An 18,210-nucleotide genomic window follows, 5' to 3' on the forward strand; every position below is an offset into this window, starting at 1 on the left:
GCCTAGCAAAGTTAAAGCTAACGGCAGCCCATCATACAACACTCTTTGGTTACACCGACTAAATTGCAGGAAAAATGCTCTTAATGTTTGCTAGTTTATAAGGCACACGTAGCTAAACCTAATACAGGCTAACGCAACAGCCATGAAACCATTCATAAAGGTTTTAATGTTCAGTTTCTAACTTCACTGATTGAGCCTACGTTTACACGTAGCAGGGTTTGTGGAAAACGGATATTTTGGCCCCTCTGTTTTCAAAAATAACATCATGCACACAACATTGTTTTCTAAAATGTTGTCGTTTACATGGACCCGGATAAATACGCTGTGGAAAGCATCATAACTGTGCCAAACCTATGGGCGCGAGTGTAAACATTGGTCGCTCACGTGTTCAGTATTCAGTATCAGTATTCAGTCGCATGTTGTGACGTTTCGGAACCTAAAACGCCGTTTAACCCTGTTTACACGCCGACAAACAACCAGCGTTTTCAGAAATCTCCACTTTGGCCAGAGTTTTTAAAAATGATCGTTTTCCGTGAAAAAACCAAAAAAAACCAAAACTCAGTTTGCGTGTAAACGAGAGGCCAAACCGCATGAAAACATATGCGTTTTCCCTAAGTGTAAACGGGGTCTTTGTGTAATGCCAATAACAAAATGATCACAAAATTCAGTTAACACCTGTCTAACAGCTTCAACAAGCCTTCATTTAAATGTAGGATTTATTGCAGGAATTAGACTGCATCTGTTTTAGCTGGGTGGAGTTTATGAACTCAGAATTGAGTGTATGTTTCTCTACATTTGCATTGGCAAATTTTTTTGGCATTTTTTTTTTCCTGTTTTGTTCCACCAGCAAGAGGACCTGCAATGCATTGACATACTTTCTGGCATCCAGCATGTAGCCCCTGTTCCACTGTGCATGCTACTGCATAGTGTACCTGTTCCATACCATAGAATACGCATTAAGTGGTTGATAATGGTCTAGCAGCTCTCACTGTATTATTTTTGCTGTAAATTTATTCCAGCATATATATTCTTGCACAACAATCAACACCATTTTGCCACTTCTTAGTGAAAACAAAACCAGACCCAGAAGCTTCAGCATTTCAGTGAGTCAGAGCGAAGGTGTAGGAAACTCACCTGAATCCAGCAGCTTGAGCATAACAAATTGTGACACAGGAGCAATTTGTACATTTTATAGAAAAGATTGTACTCATAGTTTGGCAGGATTTATAGGTAAAACAGGATTAGAGCACTCAAAGTGTCAATCAGTCACTGCTGTTCTCTCTCAATCTCCATTTAGCATTCAGATGATGTGTGAATGTAGTCGGCCTTGTGCAGTGAATGTGGAGGACTTATAGGAGTGATCTACAGAATATTAAAGGACAGTTTCTGTAGAGCTCAAATGTGTTTTATGCAGACACACACACACACACACACACACACACACACACACACACACACACACTGTCACACACATCAGGACACACCGATAAAGGCAGAGAGAGAATGCAGACCAGCCTTAAAATAGCCTCTTTCTTCTCAGAGAAATGTTCCTCATTCAAGTTAACCTTGAGCTTGACACATTTCAGTGTGTAGCAGAGGGCGTCTCGGCATAAACTGTCAGCTCCACACTGAGGGGATAATAAGGAGGCCCACACCAACTTCTGTTGGGCTTCACAAGTACGCCTGAACCTTCCTTTAACTGACTTGACACGTGGCAGGAGACCACTGCAAATATCTGTCCCAGTTATAGTTTACATTGATGTAGGTGGTAAATGCTTTCATTCAGGCCATGTTTTTATTAAACTCGTATTTTCACATGCTGTTTTCTGTTCACATTTCTGATGCAAAATAAAGACCCCAACAGACCAAATTAAGTGTTCATGTCTTGTACAATAACTGAATTTCTCCCTTTGAATTCAAGTTAAATGGTTAAATATCTTGCATGAAAGGAGAGTGCATATGACTTGATCAGTCTGGTGTAGTTACTACCTGCTCCAGTCAGCTGGGTTTGTAATAGCCAGTGTGTTAACATCCCACAGTATCCCTGTGAAGATGCTTCATACGGGGTTTTTGCTGCAGGTCTCTCTGACAGTGAGTCAGCACTTCACTCCATGGTTGACGGACACCACAGCCATACTTCCCTCTAGTGGTAAAAACTGAGACTCCCAACTCACTACAAGTAAGATGATGTAAGCTATAATACATCAGTGGAATGTGACTGACAAAAAGGGCAGAGTGTACAGTTTCACTTGTTTTTTCTATTTAATTTTAAATTTAAAAAAAAACAAAAAAAAAAACAGGCAAAGCAAATGTCTAATGATGAATTGAGGATCCCCCCAATATTTAACTTTTGAATTACAATTATTTCCCATTTTTCACTTTAGAGTCAGATAAATGTAATTGCTTCTGTCAGTTTTTCAAACAAGTAGCAAATGAGATCATTTTTATCCCAGTTACCACATAGTCAAGATTACTGTGAAAACATGGCTGCTATAAATTGGTCTCTCTGTCGCCATCTGCTGGATGACCAGTGTGAAACAAATTGTTGGATAAAAACGTAATAACCCTCTGATCCATTACACTAGATCTTATGCACTCACCAAAACTAATGTCAGGTGTTAATTAAAACATGTTTTTCAAAGAAAGAACAAACCATGAGATTGAAATTTATTTTATAAATGCACTAAAAGTGTGTTTAGGTACACACTTAAAGAACACACTGGAACAGGAAGATGCTGTGAATAACTTAATTACCTGAGTGCCTGAATTTATAATTACTTTGGATGAAGGCCTTCAACGATGGTGTTCAGGTAATCTAGTACAGAGAAACAACCCTTTAAAATTCACTTGAGGTAGAGCCTGCTCACTAACCGCAGGAACAGTCTCTTCTTTGACACACTATAAAGCAGCCGTTTAAAACATGAGCACTTGTGGAGTTGTGTATATGGTTCATCCTGTCTCAGGGGAGCACAGAACACGGCTGAATTACATGGTATTTGACCTTAATTGATCAAATTTCTTCCACAGAAAGCGATGAATGATGTAGGAAGGTGTGTTAAATGCGTTAAACGAATCACTTGAAATCACTTACTGCCGTCTTGGTCGAACAAACACACACTGCGGCTGGTTTGTTAGGGAAACCCAGGTGTTGATAATTGGATCATTAGGTAATTAGTATTCTCGAGATAAGCCGCTGGGATGTGACCTTTCTCTGTCTCTCATTAGTTGCAGCTCAACTCAGCAAAACATGGATTTTTTTTTCTTTAGCATTCACCTCATACAACAGACATTAATAAAAGGAAACCTTGATTAAAAAATCTTAACTAATCAGTGATTCATTAGTGTGACACACTTTGAAAAACTAGCCGTCCAGACTGCCGACATCAGGATCAGGATGCAGAGCGGAGTGAAAGTGTTTCTAACAGCTCAGGGTGCTGATGGCTGTTTGATGGAAAGCGGCTACAGTTATTCTGAGCTTCAGACAGAGCCTTTAGAGGGAAACACACACACACACACACACACACACACACACACACACACACACACACACACACACACACACACACACACACACACACACACACACACACACACACACACACACACACACACACACAGAGATAGTAGAAGCAGCAGTTTGGGTTTCACTGCTTTGTGTCCTGTCTCCTCTGTCCTTCTTAAAATAGAGAAGAGGAGGAGGAGGAGGAGGAAACTGACAGAAAAGTGTCAGACTCTCGATCGAGGATGAGAAAACAGCTTGGAGCTATTGGTGAGTATGCTGTCTACGGTTTAGCTGTTATTTAACTGAATTTAAATGCTCTGGCTAATCAAAGCAACACATCAGCAAAACAGAATCTAACAGAAGCAACTGATGTGAAAGCACTGTGCTTCTGCAGCTCCAGCCCAAACAGTGCCACCTACAGGCAAGACAAGTTAAACACATCTAAAAGGTTTATTGTCTGCATGTGGGAGTCAACGTTAGCAAGCCCACCTTTTTTTGGCTTGCAGCTCTTTAAAACAGCTGTGTCCACCCGTGGCTCATGGTCACTGATGCACTGTTTTAGTTAAAGAATGTCTGTTTCATTTAATACATTTAGGGCTCTGCAGAGATGACATCATGCAGTCATTCACACAAAAAGAGTAAAGATTAGAGGAGTGAAAAAGTCCTGCACATTTCTTTCCTCTGCTTTCTCATCTTGTGTCCCTTCAGATTTATCTTGTTCCATTGTTTTGGGCCCCGTCCCCCACATTGGGAACCATTGCTCTAGCTCCTGCAGGTTGGCATCCTGGTCTGATAATGACCAAACAGCGCCCCCTTGTGAAACTGCAGCTTCCAAAGTTTTAGGTGAGTTTCATGATGTGATTCAGCAGTAAAAACGACCTCTGCAGTACATCACATTCAAGTAACTGCGATCAGTTCTCCTGATTCAATTTACAGTCTGAATGTTTGTAAGAGCAAAATAATGGTGAAGTTCATCAACCTTAAATTAAAAGGACATTTACAGCATGTTAAGAATTTAGACATTGATTTTTTTTTATAAATCTTTCACACTATCAGAAACTATAAGGATTGTTTTTATAAGAAAAAAAACTGACAGCTTTAAATGAAAAGCAAAGCAATTTATTAGATATGTTCAATGTTGAAATAAAAAAGGCACTGAATTCGGTTTGCCCCAAACAATGCATACAGATGTGAGAATGAATAGAAATCTTGTATCATACAATGGATCTAAGATCAAACCTTAAATTAGACCGATGCCTGCTGCAAGAGCACCGCACAAACTGTTTGCAATTGTCCTTTAGAAATGCTGACACATTATGCCCAAGCCAAAGTTTTTGAAACAGCACATCAAATAAACACACATATGCATGTTTTTAACAAAAGAAATCACATAGAAAATATACATCAGTACACAAATAATTTAGAACTTGGTGGTAGTCTTAGAGAGGTGTGAGGAAGACTTTGAGAATTCCTTCGAGAGGTGAAACCGTCTGTGAGAAACAGTGAAGATGCAACGCCTTAACTGCATCCTGGTGGTGTTCAGACACTGGTTCTCTTTGTAATTCAGGTGTGTTATGGCAAGTTTACACAGCTCGAGTGCAGATTAGAAACCAGACACACTTTGGGGAAATCTGGATTACTTAGGTCCTGCTTCTACTGCCACACCTCATGAGAACATCTTGAAATCTCGGACGCGTTTCTGATGATTCCTAAAGATTCACACTGGCTGAAAACACACTTCATGAAAAACATTGCATTTACTGTTAGTAGTGAAATGAATAGAACAGGCTCAGCCCGTTCAGGCAGACTGCATGAACTGGGGGCAGTCTGATTTGAGTAAATACATTGATCATATCACCAAAATATTCAGTTTTTTAGTCAGTATTGCTTTGGTTTCAATAGAAACAACTCTTGAGCAAAGACGTGATCACACATGAAGCTGAAGCTGCTTCTGTATTCTACATTGAAGCAGAAATGAAATTTGCTTGAACTTGACCGAAGCAAAAACACTATTCTTCCTTTGTGGATATGATCTTAGAAACCATCGTGTAATAGCAAAATATACAGTATTTCTACAAATCTGCTGATACCACAGTGGTGATTGAGGAAGATCTTGGCAACATTTTGGTTCGAGAGAAAAGTCAAAGGCACAGATTTTAAAAAATGACGACACAGTTTTACAGTATTACAGTGTGAAAGTGATCAGCTGTCCTCATTGAATAATTGACCGCAGATTTTAGCCAACAGCTACAGTAACAGTAACATCTAAAAACCCAAGGCCGGACAGATTAGAATTACCGACATGATTTATTACAGTTACTTTTCTTCCTTTCTTTTGCAGCATACAAACGAGACGGTTTGCCGAAAGAGGTTCAGCAACACAGAGGAAATGCTTTTGAGACAGAGGAAAAGTGCCAATCAATGACAACCAGAAACACTTCATCTCTTTTATATTACAGGATCAGGGTCCACCATCAGCACGCCGGTGCGCACGCACGCACGCACGCACGCACACGCACACGCACACACACACACACACACACACACATTACACTGAGGAGCATTGGCAAAAAAGCGTACACAAAATATACAAAGCCAGGACACACCGAGATAGCGATCAGTCAACTTCATTCATGCTTTCCACCCCAGAACGCACTTGATTTTTGACTTCCTCCCCGGACTGCTTTTCACACCCATACAGAGCCGGATGAAGTCACTCTGCAGGAGACGTGCTGAGTGTGTAAAGTTAATAAGGGGACTTACATGTGCATTGGCAGTGGGGTTGAAAGGAGGGAGGCTAATAATGTAGCTTCACCTAGCTCAAGGTCTATACATAATCAGGTTAGATCATCATTTGCAGCTGCTGGCTCCAAAAGGCAGGAGCTGTTTCCAGAGTCACAACACCTTTGCTTTGTTTTACTTAATAATCTAGACGTGATAACATGTAGACCCTGACCTGTTAAATGGAGCTTAGCTTAGCTCCGTCTACCGTTAGTTGTTTGCCTGGAAGGTCCCCTGGGCAGCGGAGGATGCCGCACTGGCAGCAGCCGATTGGAAGGTTTTATTGGTGAAGATGCCCTGTGAGAATTCCTGCTGGGCCTTCTGGAAACTGGCCCCGGTCCGGCGGTACATGCTGTGGACCTGAAGAGAAAGAGACGGCGAGCAAATGTTGAGCATCCAACCAACTCATTGCTATGCTCACATTTTTAGCCATGCTACACATATGTAGCATGCTAGCTGAATGGTCAATCACTTTGGTCCAGACTGAAATGTCTCAACAACTACTGGAGGGATGTGACTTTGCCTGACACGGGTCAAAACTTCAGTTTGCTATTTACTTTGGTTTATGACAAATGCCTGCAAAACTGACATTTTCACCACCTAAAGCTGTTTAGTGCTAAGGAGCAAATGTTAGCACGCTAACTTGCTAAATTATGGTGATCACAGAAAACGTGACCTTGCTGCTTGTTTTAAACAAGTTGGAAGCGGACCTGAGAAAATACTTTTACTTTAGTCTAATCTGTTCTAGATTAACTGGTTCTACTTAATCTGCTGGTGTTGCTATTCAAAGTGTTTGGTTGTCAGTTTTGGTGACTGTTCAGAAATAAAGGGTCAGGATTTAACTCATCAACACGTGATTAGAAATATGTTGTTCTCAAACCAGAAAAGCGGGGTCAATTCCAAACTTGCACGTTAATTCCCTTTCATGAGTAAAAGCACACATGAATCAAAGTAGAAACAGAAAATATGAGGAAACGTGAAGACAGTCTCACCATCTTGAGCAGGATAACAGACAGCACAGCACAGATGGTGAACAGGATGGCCACTATGATCATGATGGCTCCCACCGCCTTGTTTGTGCCGATGATGGTGAAGGCAGAGATCCAACCGCTGCAGTCAACAAGCATCATTAAATCTCAGCTGATCTTGTGAACATCACAAATGAAACATTTGTACATACAGAAACGTCAGTTAAATGTTTACCCGACCAGTGAAGCCAAGAGAGTCCAGATCATGGAGAAAAGGAAGAGTTTGAAGACACAATTTGAAAATATCTACAGAGTCTGCCTCCTGAATTTGCATAGAAGAGACTTTTTGGGGAAAGTAAAATAACCGGCATCAAGAAACCGATGTGATGGAGTACACAGAGTAATGAGGCAGGAGATGTGGAAGGAGCCAGGCGGACAGACATCAGGACAGCTGTTAAGATCTTTTAAGGACCCTGTCAGGTGTGTTTGCACCAAATCCATGAAAACTGACCTGTTTTTAATGTGGAAACACAAACAGACCTATAGGACATACCATACGGAGTACTCTTTAAGCATTCGTCTGCCCACACGTAACTATTTCATAAAGGCTTATTTATCTATTTTATTGTCTGTTCTGGGTTTTCCAAGATATCTAAGCCACCAAAATAAGTAATATCAGAAAGAAAGAACTCAATTTTCAAGTCATATTTGAATAAGTGGCTTTATTTGATATGATAAACATCTTAGAAGAGGCTTTACCTGCTTCCTTAAACAATTTTAAAACTCTCTTATGGAGGAGTGCATAAAATGAAAAAGCAACTGAGTAAAAAGCAAAGAAGCGAAAATTAAGGAGCGATCAATGAGTCAGAAAAAGTGAGTTTTCAGACAAAGTGTTCTGTCGCCTTCTGCTTTAAAATGAACCCTCAGAAATGTTGTCACGTTCTCAGCTTGTTCCACTGTCTGTAAAAAGGATGTCAGTACCAACATCTGAGGCCACAGTAATCACTGAACTTTCCTCAAATCGTAGTATTACACCACGACGGCCCCAGAATCCATAAGAAGAGCAGCTTTGTTTGACTCAACAGAGCGAACGTCACACAGTTTAAGGTACTTGAATAGAAATGTTTTCAAGCACTGCACATAGTCTGTGTCTGCACTCATTTATGTTTTCATTTTAATGGGGTGTTAACAGTTGTGAAAGAACCAATGGATCTAATTCGGTAACTTCTGCCCAATTAAGGTCTGAATGTTGTCTACCTATCAGTCAAAGTAAGTTACCTTACCTGCTGGGTGTTAATACTTGAAGCCATTTTTAAAGGCAGAGTGCAGTGCTAATTAGCACAAACAGAGCTGAAGCTGACCTCTGAGGAAGAACACAATGTGTGCAGTGTGACGGGAGTTTCCTCATTGTCATTCAGGTAAAGTTTAGGCTCAGTCTCTGAAAGTTACAGCATCTACAAATCAGCTGTCTGAAAAATAGCGATAATCACAGTATTAGAAGTGCTGTCGGAGCGTAGCAGAGACAGGAAGCAGCAGAAACTTACAGAGTTATCAGCAGACAGAGAGGCAGCAGGCGAGAGGCTGAAGGATGAAAAGTCTGTCAGAAGAGATGAAAGAACATGAGACAAAAGAGACAAGAGGGAGGACAGCAGCTCGCAGGCCAGCTGATTGGACAAAGGCAAGGAACCACATGTAAACAGAAGACTATCAGTAATCTGTTATCAACATGTTCAGAGGAGCTACTGTTAAATTCATTTGGATGTGAATGAATCCATCTGTAATTTTCATGTTTTATCCTAAGTGTTTTTTATTCACAGTAGGGTCTGTGCAAGACACATTAATGGACCATTTGGATTTGGACATTTTTTAACTTTCAGTCATTTCTGAGCACCTTCCTGAGGACACAATCCAAACCATTGAGCCATTTCACAAACACTCGTCGTGTGAAGTGTGCCTCACCTGTTCCCCCACTTGGGGATGCCAACAGACTGGATGATGAAGATCACCACTTGGAAGAAAAACACGAAGAAGAAGAAGAAGAAGCTGAAGGAGCTGTCAGTCCTACAAATGAGAAAACATGCGCATCACTCACAATGTGACACACTTTGGGAAATTGTTCGCAAAGGATTGTTAAATTATATATAACATCTGCTTTTAGGACATTAACCCACTGCTGAGGTTAGTTTCACCTGTCAGTTCACTTGTAACATGGCATAAAGAATGTATTGTATTTGATGGACTGCAGTGATGCAAAGGCCACACATGCAGATTCTCAGTAGCACGGCATCATTTGTGGAGCGAGACTCACTTGAAGGCCTTGTAGACGGGCCGGTACCAGCAGAGGAAGGAGCAGGGAGTGAAGAGGATGAGCCAGAGGATAGAGAGGCCAAAATCCACGCCATAGGCCGCGTCAGTGGTGAAGTAAGCCAAACACGCCAGCAGGTTGAGGAACAGAGTCACACAGTTGACTGATGGAGCCGTGGAGACAGACGAGAGTCAATGGAAATAATACTGATATAATATCATCATCATCATCTTCATCTTCATATATGTAACGAACAGAAACACACTGACAACAACTACTGTCAATACTGATGATGGTAATCTTTACAAAGCACTTATGAACACAATTATTCCTGCTTACATGTCAGCCTGAATGCATCACTTCAGTGAACTTACACATCCAGAGGTAGTACATCATCTTGCACACTCTCTGGTACTCTGGGGGGATTTCCTCTGAGAAGTCCTGATAGAAACACGGTTTGATGGGGAAGCTCTTGGGAAGCGGAGGCCAGTTGTTCTCTTTACCTGTCAAGACAAGAGACAGCATCTGCCCTGTTAGAAAGGATGGCACGGTGGACAAACTTATAGCTCGACAGCAGGGAGTGTGTGGTTATCTGATGATGTTTTTACAACAAAGACTTAAAATGAAAGAAAAGCAGTTTCCCCTCAGAGGACATTGCATAATCAAACACTCTTCAGGTGAGTGGGAATCAATACAGCACTTCAGCACATCTGCTCATTATTCACACACTGAAAATCTGAAATGTTATATTGAAAGAAAGCAAGCAGACGAACGCTGCTGGCAGATTTCCCACACTGCAGCGTAAACACAGTTTACAGCTGTTAAATATCTAATGTGTTCATGTACAGTATGTGTACAAATGCATGTATATAACTAAACTGTGTTGGCTCTGGACTAACATAAAGTGCTGCTCACACAGCTGATTTATCTTCAGTGTAGACTGTACCAATCCAGAGAAGCACACACACATCTGAACATAACATTAAGATCAGATTCTTTTCGAAGAATCATTCTGTTTCTTCAAAGGTCAAACATAATGACGAATGTCCTTCACAAGAAAAACACAGGTTAACTGAACAAAGACATGAAAGAAAAGAAAGACAATCTTTGGATTTGAAAAGCAAATGTTTGGTGTTTTTACTCGATAAATAACTTTAGGTATGACCACAGCTTTGTAATTCTGTGTTGATCAATAAAATGTGTTTTTAACTGGCTAATTGATTCAGCACAATCTCGAGGTAAACACACACAGAGGCCTGAGCTTTTCAGTGCAGGTCAACATTCACTCTGTGAGCGGCAAACAGCATGTTTTGGTTTTTATTCTGATTATTTAACATGATTTTTATAAATAATCCCCTGTAGAGCTGAGAATGGGGCTTTCGGAGCATTTTCCACAGCCTGTGTTTTTAGTCCTCTCTCTGGTACATAACGCACACACTGCATATTGTTTTCCTGTCTCAGTGAGGAGTGCTGCCTCTGTTCGTACTGCAGAGACGAGAGGTTTTGTCTTTAATGACCTGATGGGCCTCTGCTCTGTAGCTCCTTCTCTCTGCGGTCCAGCTCGGCAGCCTTCCTCTCCAGCTCCTCCTGCTGCCTCAGCAGATTGGCCTGAGCTGCAGCAGCGGTCGCCTGTAAGAGGAGAGTCAGAAACACTTTACTCAACAAACACACTGAACGTACAGGAATTCATCTTGGAGACACTGGTGCAGGAGCATCAGCAGCTCTACATACAAATGGTACGGATACGACACGGTGCAAGGACACGATGCTGAACACGCATCAGTTTACATTATGTTTTACATGTAACATCTAAGGTAGGAGCAACTGTAAACTGTTAAAGAAGCTGAATGAAGGTGTCAAAAACCATCTTTTCACATGTATTTCTACAAGGCCACAGTACTGCATGTCAGCTAGAATACACATTTCTGATCATCACAGCTGATGTCTGACTTGGCAGAAAAACAAAGGGCACAGGTGAGCTGCAGTGCAATTCATGAATATTCATGAGATTGCATGTGGAACAAGGAAGCTCATTATAATATTGTGTAAACTGAGCAGATGTTTGTGTAGTCACCACATATCCTCAGGTAACTCTCACTAACCGAGGAGACGAAGCAGACCGGCTGGTTAACTCTTTAGAAACGTCCATTTACTGTAGCTCTGACAGCTACAACTGTTGGTGAACTCACTTTCAGACTGACTGTAGACTGTATATCACATGCTGTTGTGCAGTTGTGCCTTGAACCGAACAGCGTCACCGTGCATTGTTTCTTAAAAACAGGATGTGGTTTGTACATTATGCCTTTTAGATGTTGGCGCTCGTCCCTAAAACTATGCATCATCAGTGTGTTTGTTTTAACAACAGGCACCCAGAAGCATCAGCCTTTAACTCTGATAACAGCTGCTTTAATGGCAGCTCAGACGTCACATCTGACGTTGATTTTTAGGTCTCTGATTGTAGTCCCCCCATTAGACTCATCAGTGGACGGTTTAGTGCTGGAACACAGATTCACAGAGCCTCAAATTCAAGATACCTTCACTGACACTTCTGCCCGGCTTGGACATTTCTTTTGATGTGAACATTAATTAGTTTTTTTTTTTCCAAATTCTATTTATATATTTAGCCTTCTTTCGGTTTTCTATTCATTTTGCCACCCCGTGCACACCTCTTTATGTTCACTATGCATTCTTATGGGTTCATCATGTTCTGTCTTTTTATGTCGTGGCTTTACTTCGTGGAAAACTGAATCATACAGCTGTACCAACAGTAGCAGAGCTGCAATGAAATATTTATGACATGCACTATCCCTCAGTCGACTTCAACTCAATCTCTCCTCCTGCAGCAAGTGGAGGGTTTGGCAGACAGACAGAGATTCAGTCTGGCTGACTCACCTGTGGACTGGGCTCTGTAGACGGCTGTAACACAGCAGGCTGGTAGGGGGAGGGGGAGGCTGGAGTGGTATGAGTCGCTAAGCCGTCCTGGAAAGTTATTGTAAGAGAACAAATTACATGACTGAGGAGAAAAAAGTACAAGGATGAGATAAGACAAACAGGAAAGTGATGAAGCAAAAGGAAATGAAAGTTAGGAAGAGTCAGTGGAAGTCAGTAGATTGGAAGAACAAGATTAACGAGGAAGAGGAGAACAAAACAAAAACTTACAATAAGAGGAAAAAGAGTGAGAAGAGAGAAGGCAAGAAGAGACGAGTAAGAGGAGATTAACACATGCTGAAGGAAGATGAGGACAAAGAGAGGAAGAAAAGGCTGAGTTAAAGATGGAGAGGAAAAACAAGAGGACAGGGATGAGAAGGCCTTCAGATGTCTTACTGTGGGATGAGCAGGGAAAGGGTTGTACTGGGCCGTTGATTCTGTGTTGGAGTTGGTCACCTGTGTGACTGAAGGGTCCTGCAACACAACACAACACAACACATCATGATCAGCTGCTCAGTTATTCACCACGAATACATCTACAGAAACCAGATCAACTGAGACTTCAGCAAACACATTCTGGATCCAATTTGAGTTGATTGGCTTCCATTAAACTGTCCAAAGACACAAATACAAAAGGGGCTTGGACACAGCTCCAGGCAGGTTTGCTGAGGGGTTATCGACAGATCAGTGTTTCATTTCTTTGTATTTAAGAGGAGTAACTGTATAACAAGACATGTAGGTTCTCTAACCTTAAGTCTCGATATTTGACCTCTGAAAAACACCTAAAAAAATATTTACTGCTGCTTATCTTGTGTTCAGAAGGACTCGTCTTTTCATTTCCTGAGACACTGAAGACAAACGCTAGAAAAAAGTCCACCCAGACTATGAAATGTAGTACAACGCTCCGACCAAGTCATAAAAAAGAACAATAACATCCAGCAATTGTTGCAATAACCTCTGCAGGTCCTGATGAATCATTACCTGAGAAGAAGTCACTTCTTAACAGGACCAGACGCGGACCACTAGTAAACATTAATGGACTCCAGTGGTTTCTGTATGATCAAAGACCTCATGGATAGTTTAACTGTCTCTAACTGATATGAGAGGCCAGTCTGCAAAGTCTGTTAAAAGCAGATTTCCTTGATGAATTCCATGAATTTTCCAAGACACTCCTGGACTGAATGAAAGGACACCTGTGAGCTCAAACTGGACTCTTAACTCCGTTTTCCAGTAGAAAAAGCTGTTTGGAACTGGATTGATTTGGAAATGAATGCGCTAAATTAGTTGCTAATAATCACAGCTGCAATGATCAGTCGATTAATCGATCAAGACTGATTCTATCTGACTAAACAGACTAACAATGAATCATTGGTTGAGAAAGTAATTGAAATATTAATCAACAATGTAACAATGCCGTTTTGTTAACAAGATATCAGTACAATCTGTAGATCTGCACCCTGTAAAAAATGCCTTTATATGTTGTGGTAGTGACTCAGTAGCCTCTGATGATGACTGAGTAGCAGCGAGTGTCAGGTCCTCAGAGAAGGTTTCAGAGTCCCTGATGAAATAAACCTCCTGTGATAATGAAGAAATGTCACAGCGAAGTGCACTACAGTGCCCATCTTAGAGCTGCGAAGATTAATCAATGAATGGATCAACATTTTGATAATAGATTCATTGTTTTAGTCATTTTGATGTAAAAATTCCAAACATTTGCTGCTTCCAGCCCCTCAAATGTAATAATTAGCTGCAGAACTTCTGTGAGATACAATAAACCAAAAATCTTGATGAAGCTGAACCTCACTAACAACTGTCAGATCTGCTTCTATAATCTGTGTCAATGTCTTCTTCTCTGGTGTGAAGAAAGATGAAGAACCTCACATGATAACCCATCACGTCACTCACTGGCCATGTGACTGAAGGTGCAGCCTGACTCACTCTGGCTTATCTGCTCAGGACACACCTGGACACATTCCCAGCAGGAAACAGAGGGATGTCTGAGCAGTTTCACTCATTAGCACTTTTTGGCATGGGTTGTGAAGTGGCTCAGTGAACAGTTCATCAGCTCGAAATACAACTAATCATATGCTTTTACACTGTTTGTTATCTGCCAATATGAGATAATACTGTCAGTGTCTTCGTGTATGTTTTAAATGATGAGGACATCTTTTAAGAAGGATCTCTTAAGAGAGAAAAACCTCTCATCTCTCTTGTGATGGAGATATTCAAAACAGCATATTATGTAAAATGTGTTTACCTCATACCACAGTAACAGCAGGCAAAGGATCTGTCTGACCTGCATCTGAGTCACAGCGGACAGACTGCTTGTGCCTTTTGATTACACAGCACAGACAGCAATGAAGAAGCCAAAAAAACAAACCAAATTGATGACAGCAGCCACTAAGCCCCGTCTGAAATAAAGCCTAAGCTGGGACAGGCCAAAACAAGACGACGCCATCTTCAAAAAAGAGAGCACAGGGGCGTGGAGACGCAAACATAAGAATCCCTCCGTTGATATTTATGTGAAGTTCTATACTGGTCAAGTCTGAAAATTGTACTACTGCTAACTAAAAAGTGTAAAAAATACAGTTGGGATAAATCCAGCTTTATATTCTGAGCTTTAAGTCTCGACACTGGGAAACAAGACTTGCTGTGATTGCCTAGGTGTGGCTGCTGATCCCATTTCATAACTGTAGTCGGATATTGCAGCTAAAAAAGACTTAAGTCCCTCTTCATATTGCATGTTACAGCCTTACAGAGCAAACACTTGTTAGATTAAAGCACATTGTAGGTGAGAAAAAAAGCAGGTCAGTCACAAAGGATGCATCTGTGCATTTACATTTCCCGTTTGTTTTCCCTCCTGAAATTCCTTGAAAAGTTTGCAACATATTAAATATTTATTGTCACTGCAGACTGCAGGCTTGTGTGAATATATCCACTTGAACTGCTTCACTACAGCACAGACAACATATTCCAGCAGCTGGTTCTTCATACAGCCGCTTCCATACCCAGCAAACAAACAGTGGTCTCCACTGACGTCACAGTCCTTGTGCACCTGATACAATAAAAAATGACTCCTAACTTCTGTAAAAGTGCCCGGTTCATGTGATGTCACTGAAATCCTAAAGCAGTTTTCACAGATTTGACATTTTGATGTGTTATACTGTATGTGGAGCCCAGTTGCCTTTGAGCCATGACCCTCTTGTTTCATCATGCAAACAGTTTGTGTCTCTGCCACAAACTGAATTAATCTACATTTCAAATGCAACCCTGCATTTGAAAGATCTACAGCAAGTAGAGATATAACAGATACAAACAGGAAATATTGTAGCATACAGGCCTGACGTGGTGCTGTAAGGTAGATTAGATCACATATGGCGCAGTGTTCAAAGACACCGTAATCAGGGCACCCGATGTTGCTCAGTGATAAGATTCAGTTCACCTTTTATGTTGCATCTAAACCCCTTTCCATATATCTGAGGAAGATCCTTGTGACCAAAATGTCATGCTTCTAACACTCTTATCAAAGCACAGCAATAGAGAGGAAGTAGTGAGGTAATTGGGAAAAACAGTCTATTGTCTTCACAGCTACAAAGAACATACATCCAAAAAGCTACACAGGAAGTGAGCTGGAAGTCCAGACAGACTTCAAAGAAAACAAGAAGAATAATAAACCTGCAGGTGTGTCCAAAGAAGAAGAAGAAAAAGATCAACAAGACGAAGAAGAAGAAGAAGAAGAAGAAGAAGAAGAAGGTTAATTATTCAAATATTGTTTCAATAAGTGGGAACTCACCAGGCAGGGAAGGTCTAACGCAATGACAACATATGTAATGAGAAATGTAGGATCCAGCATTATTGGAGTTTTGACTTATCGAAAAAAATGTCAGGATATCTTGTCCATCACTGCCTCTATGTCAACCATTCTTCTTTCATGTTTTTTTTTTGCAAATCACCAAACTTCATTAAGGTGCAATATTCCATCACTGGAGAGCCCCTTCACAATCTGCACAAAGTAAACTATACAAAATTGCATGCAACTGGTCTCAAATCTGGAAAGTCTGGAATCCTTGTGAAATGTGAGGATAACAAAATCTCCCAAGGATCATTTGGTTTCCTGTAATTGTCAAAATAATAAAATCAGTAAGTCTACTTTTACGTCATTCAACATTTTGCATCTATGTAAAAAACACTTTCATCTGCAGGTTAACCACTTTAAGATGGAAGTCACAACACAGCTGGCCAGCTGTGTTCACAGAAAAGTTACCTGGATACAATACATTTTTAGGAGACATAGACAATGACATTACATAACTTTTTATAGCCTTTTGAAGTTCTTTTCACTTAGCAAACAAGCAGCACCAATGGAGGTGCGGCAGATAGCCTGAAATTGAGTGTTTTTGGCTAATACAGGTGATGTTACAGGACTCAAAACTTCAGACTAACCATTTTTGAAAATCCGCACAATGACACAAATTCCTCCCAAATCGAATGGTAACATTTGTAAAGTGGCTAAAAAAGGTTTGACATACATTCCTAGATAGCTACAATTTAACTTCCTGCAACTAATCTCGCAGGATACCCCGCCCTCTTTTCACACGAGGCCCGCTGATTGGTCGAAGGACTGCCAATCACGCTGTCTTAGTCAAACAGTTTCAAGAGAGCAGAAGTAGAACCCTCCCCGACATCCACCCAACAAGTTTCCTGGCGTGCTGGCTACCTTTTAACGAATGATATGCCAGCAGCCAGGCTCGGCTGAGCCGTAACAGCTCCTTAACAAACTTTAAAAGGACACACTTACGTTGAAAGGGTTGTCGCTGGCAGGATCCGCGAACGGGTTGCTCTCAAAATCCGACATTTTGAAAAGGTTACGTGCTCTTTTGTCCTCTCTGACACGGGGAATAAACAACAAACTCCTCTCTGTCGTTTGAGTTGCCTCTGCTTCCACTTCCTCGAATGAAGTTTACGGCGCAGGCGCACTGAACCAGCTGGACAGTGACGTGTACGTCAGATGATGCACATACGACGCTCACGACGCGCCACCTGTGGACTTCAGTTCAATAATACAACGTTAGTGAAGATATTAAGAGTAAAATGTTAATTTATTCTTAAAAAAAAATCACAAGTGACGGTTAAAGTGAATGTTTATTTGAAAAACAAAATCCAAAATATGTTTTTTTGTACATTTTGATTAAAGGTGTACTCCACCTATTTTACACATATAGGTGAGTTTACACATCCTGGAAAGTACTACTCGGTCCCAGTGGGAGAAAACAACCCTGATGATGTCATCAGGCCTAACCTGAGTCTTACCCTTAAGTCTTTAAATATTTGACAGACAACACGTGTTCTAAGTTGGTCTGGGTGCACAGAGTTTGAAAGATGATGGTATTTAACAGGAGGGAAGGTCTTATGAAACATATATGAAACATATTACTGAATTGCATTATAGGAACTGTGTTGTTTTTGGTTCTGCATTTAGTTACAGCATTTTTATCTCGATTTCTAATATTCCAGCAAAGAGTTTAAAGAACTTTTTCCCCTTCTCTTTCTTGAACATATCACAAACAATACAGAAAACAAAAAACATCAATCAATATGCAGGCAATAGTCTGACAGGAAATTCAATACACCATTACATCAGAGGTTTATTTTAATGATAATAATATTTGTAAAAATGAATAAATAAAGAAATATGAATTAGTAATAAACATAAATGAATACATAAA

The 18,210-nt window shown here is 40.8% G+C and overlaps 1 protein-coding gene across 1 annotated transcript; it reads right to left on the bottom strand.

Annotated features, from left to right (window-relative positions):
• Positions 1-4,605: 4,605 nt before the first annotated feature.
• Positions 4,606-17,433, bottom strand: scamp2 (secretory carrier membrane protein 2). The gene is made up of 9 exons (XM_070972909.1): positions 17,283-17,433; positions 12,881-12,958; positions 12,449-12,535; positions 11,074-11,185; positions 9,931-10,059; positions 9,560-9,719; positions 9,211-9,312; positions 7,276-7,393; positions 4,606-6,643 (listed from the first exon to the last, which is right to left on the bottom strand). Exons 1-9 carry the CDS (start codon positions 17,337-17,339, stop codon positions 6,494-6,496), a joined length of 993 nt encoding a protein of 330 aa, XP_070829010.1. The 5' UTR covers positions 17,340-17,433; the 3' UTR covers positions 4,606-6,493.
• Positions 17,434-18,210: the final 777 nt, after the last annotated feature.

Source organism: Chaetodon trifascialis, chromosome 10, assembly GCF_039877785.1.
Source record: "Chaetodon trifascialis isolate fChaTrf1 chromosome 10, fChaTrf1.hap1, whole genome shotgun sequence".
NCBI classification, from domain to species: Eukaryota; Metazoa; Chordata; class Actinopteri; order Chaetodontiformes; family Chaetodontidae; genus Chaetodon; species Chaetodon trifascialis.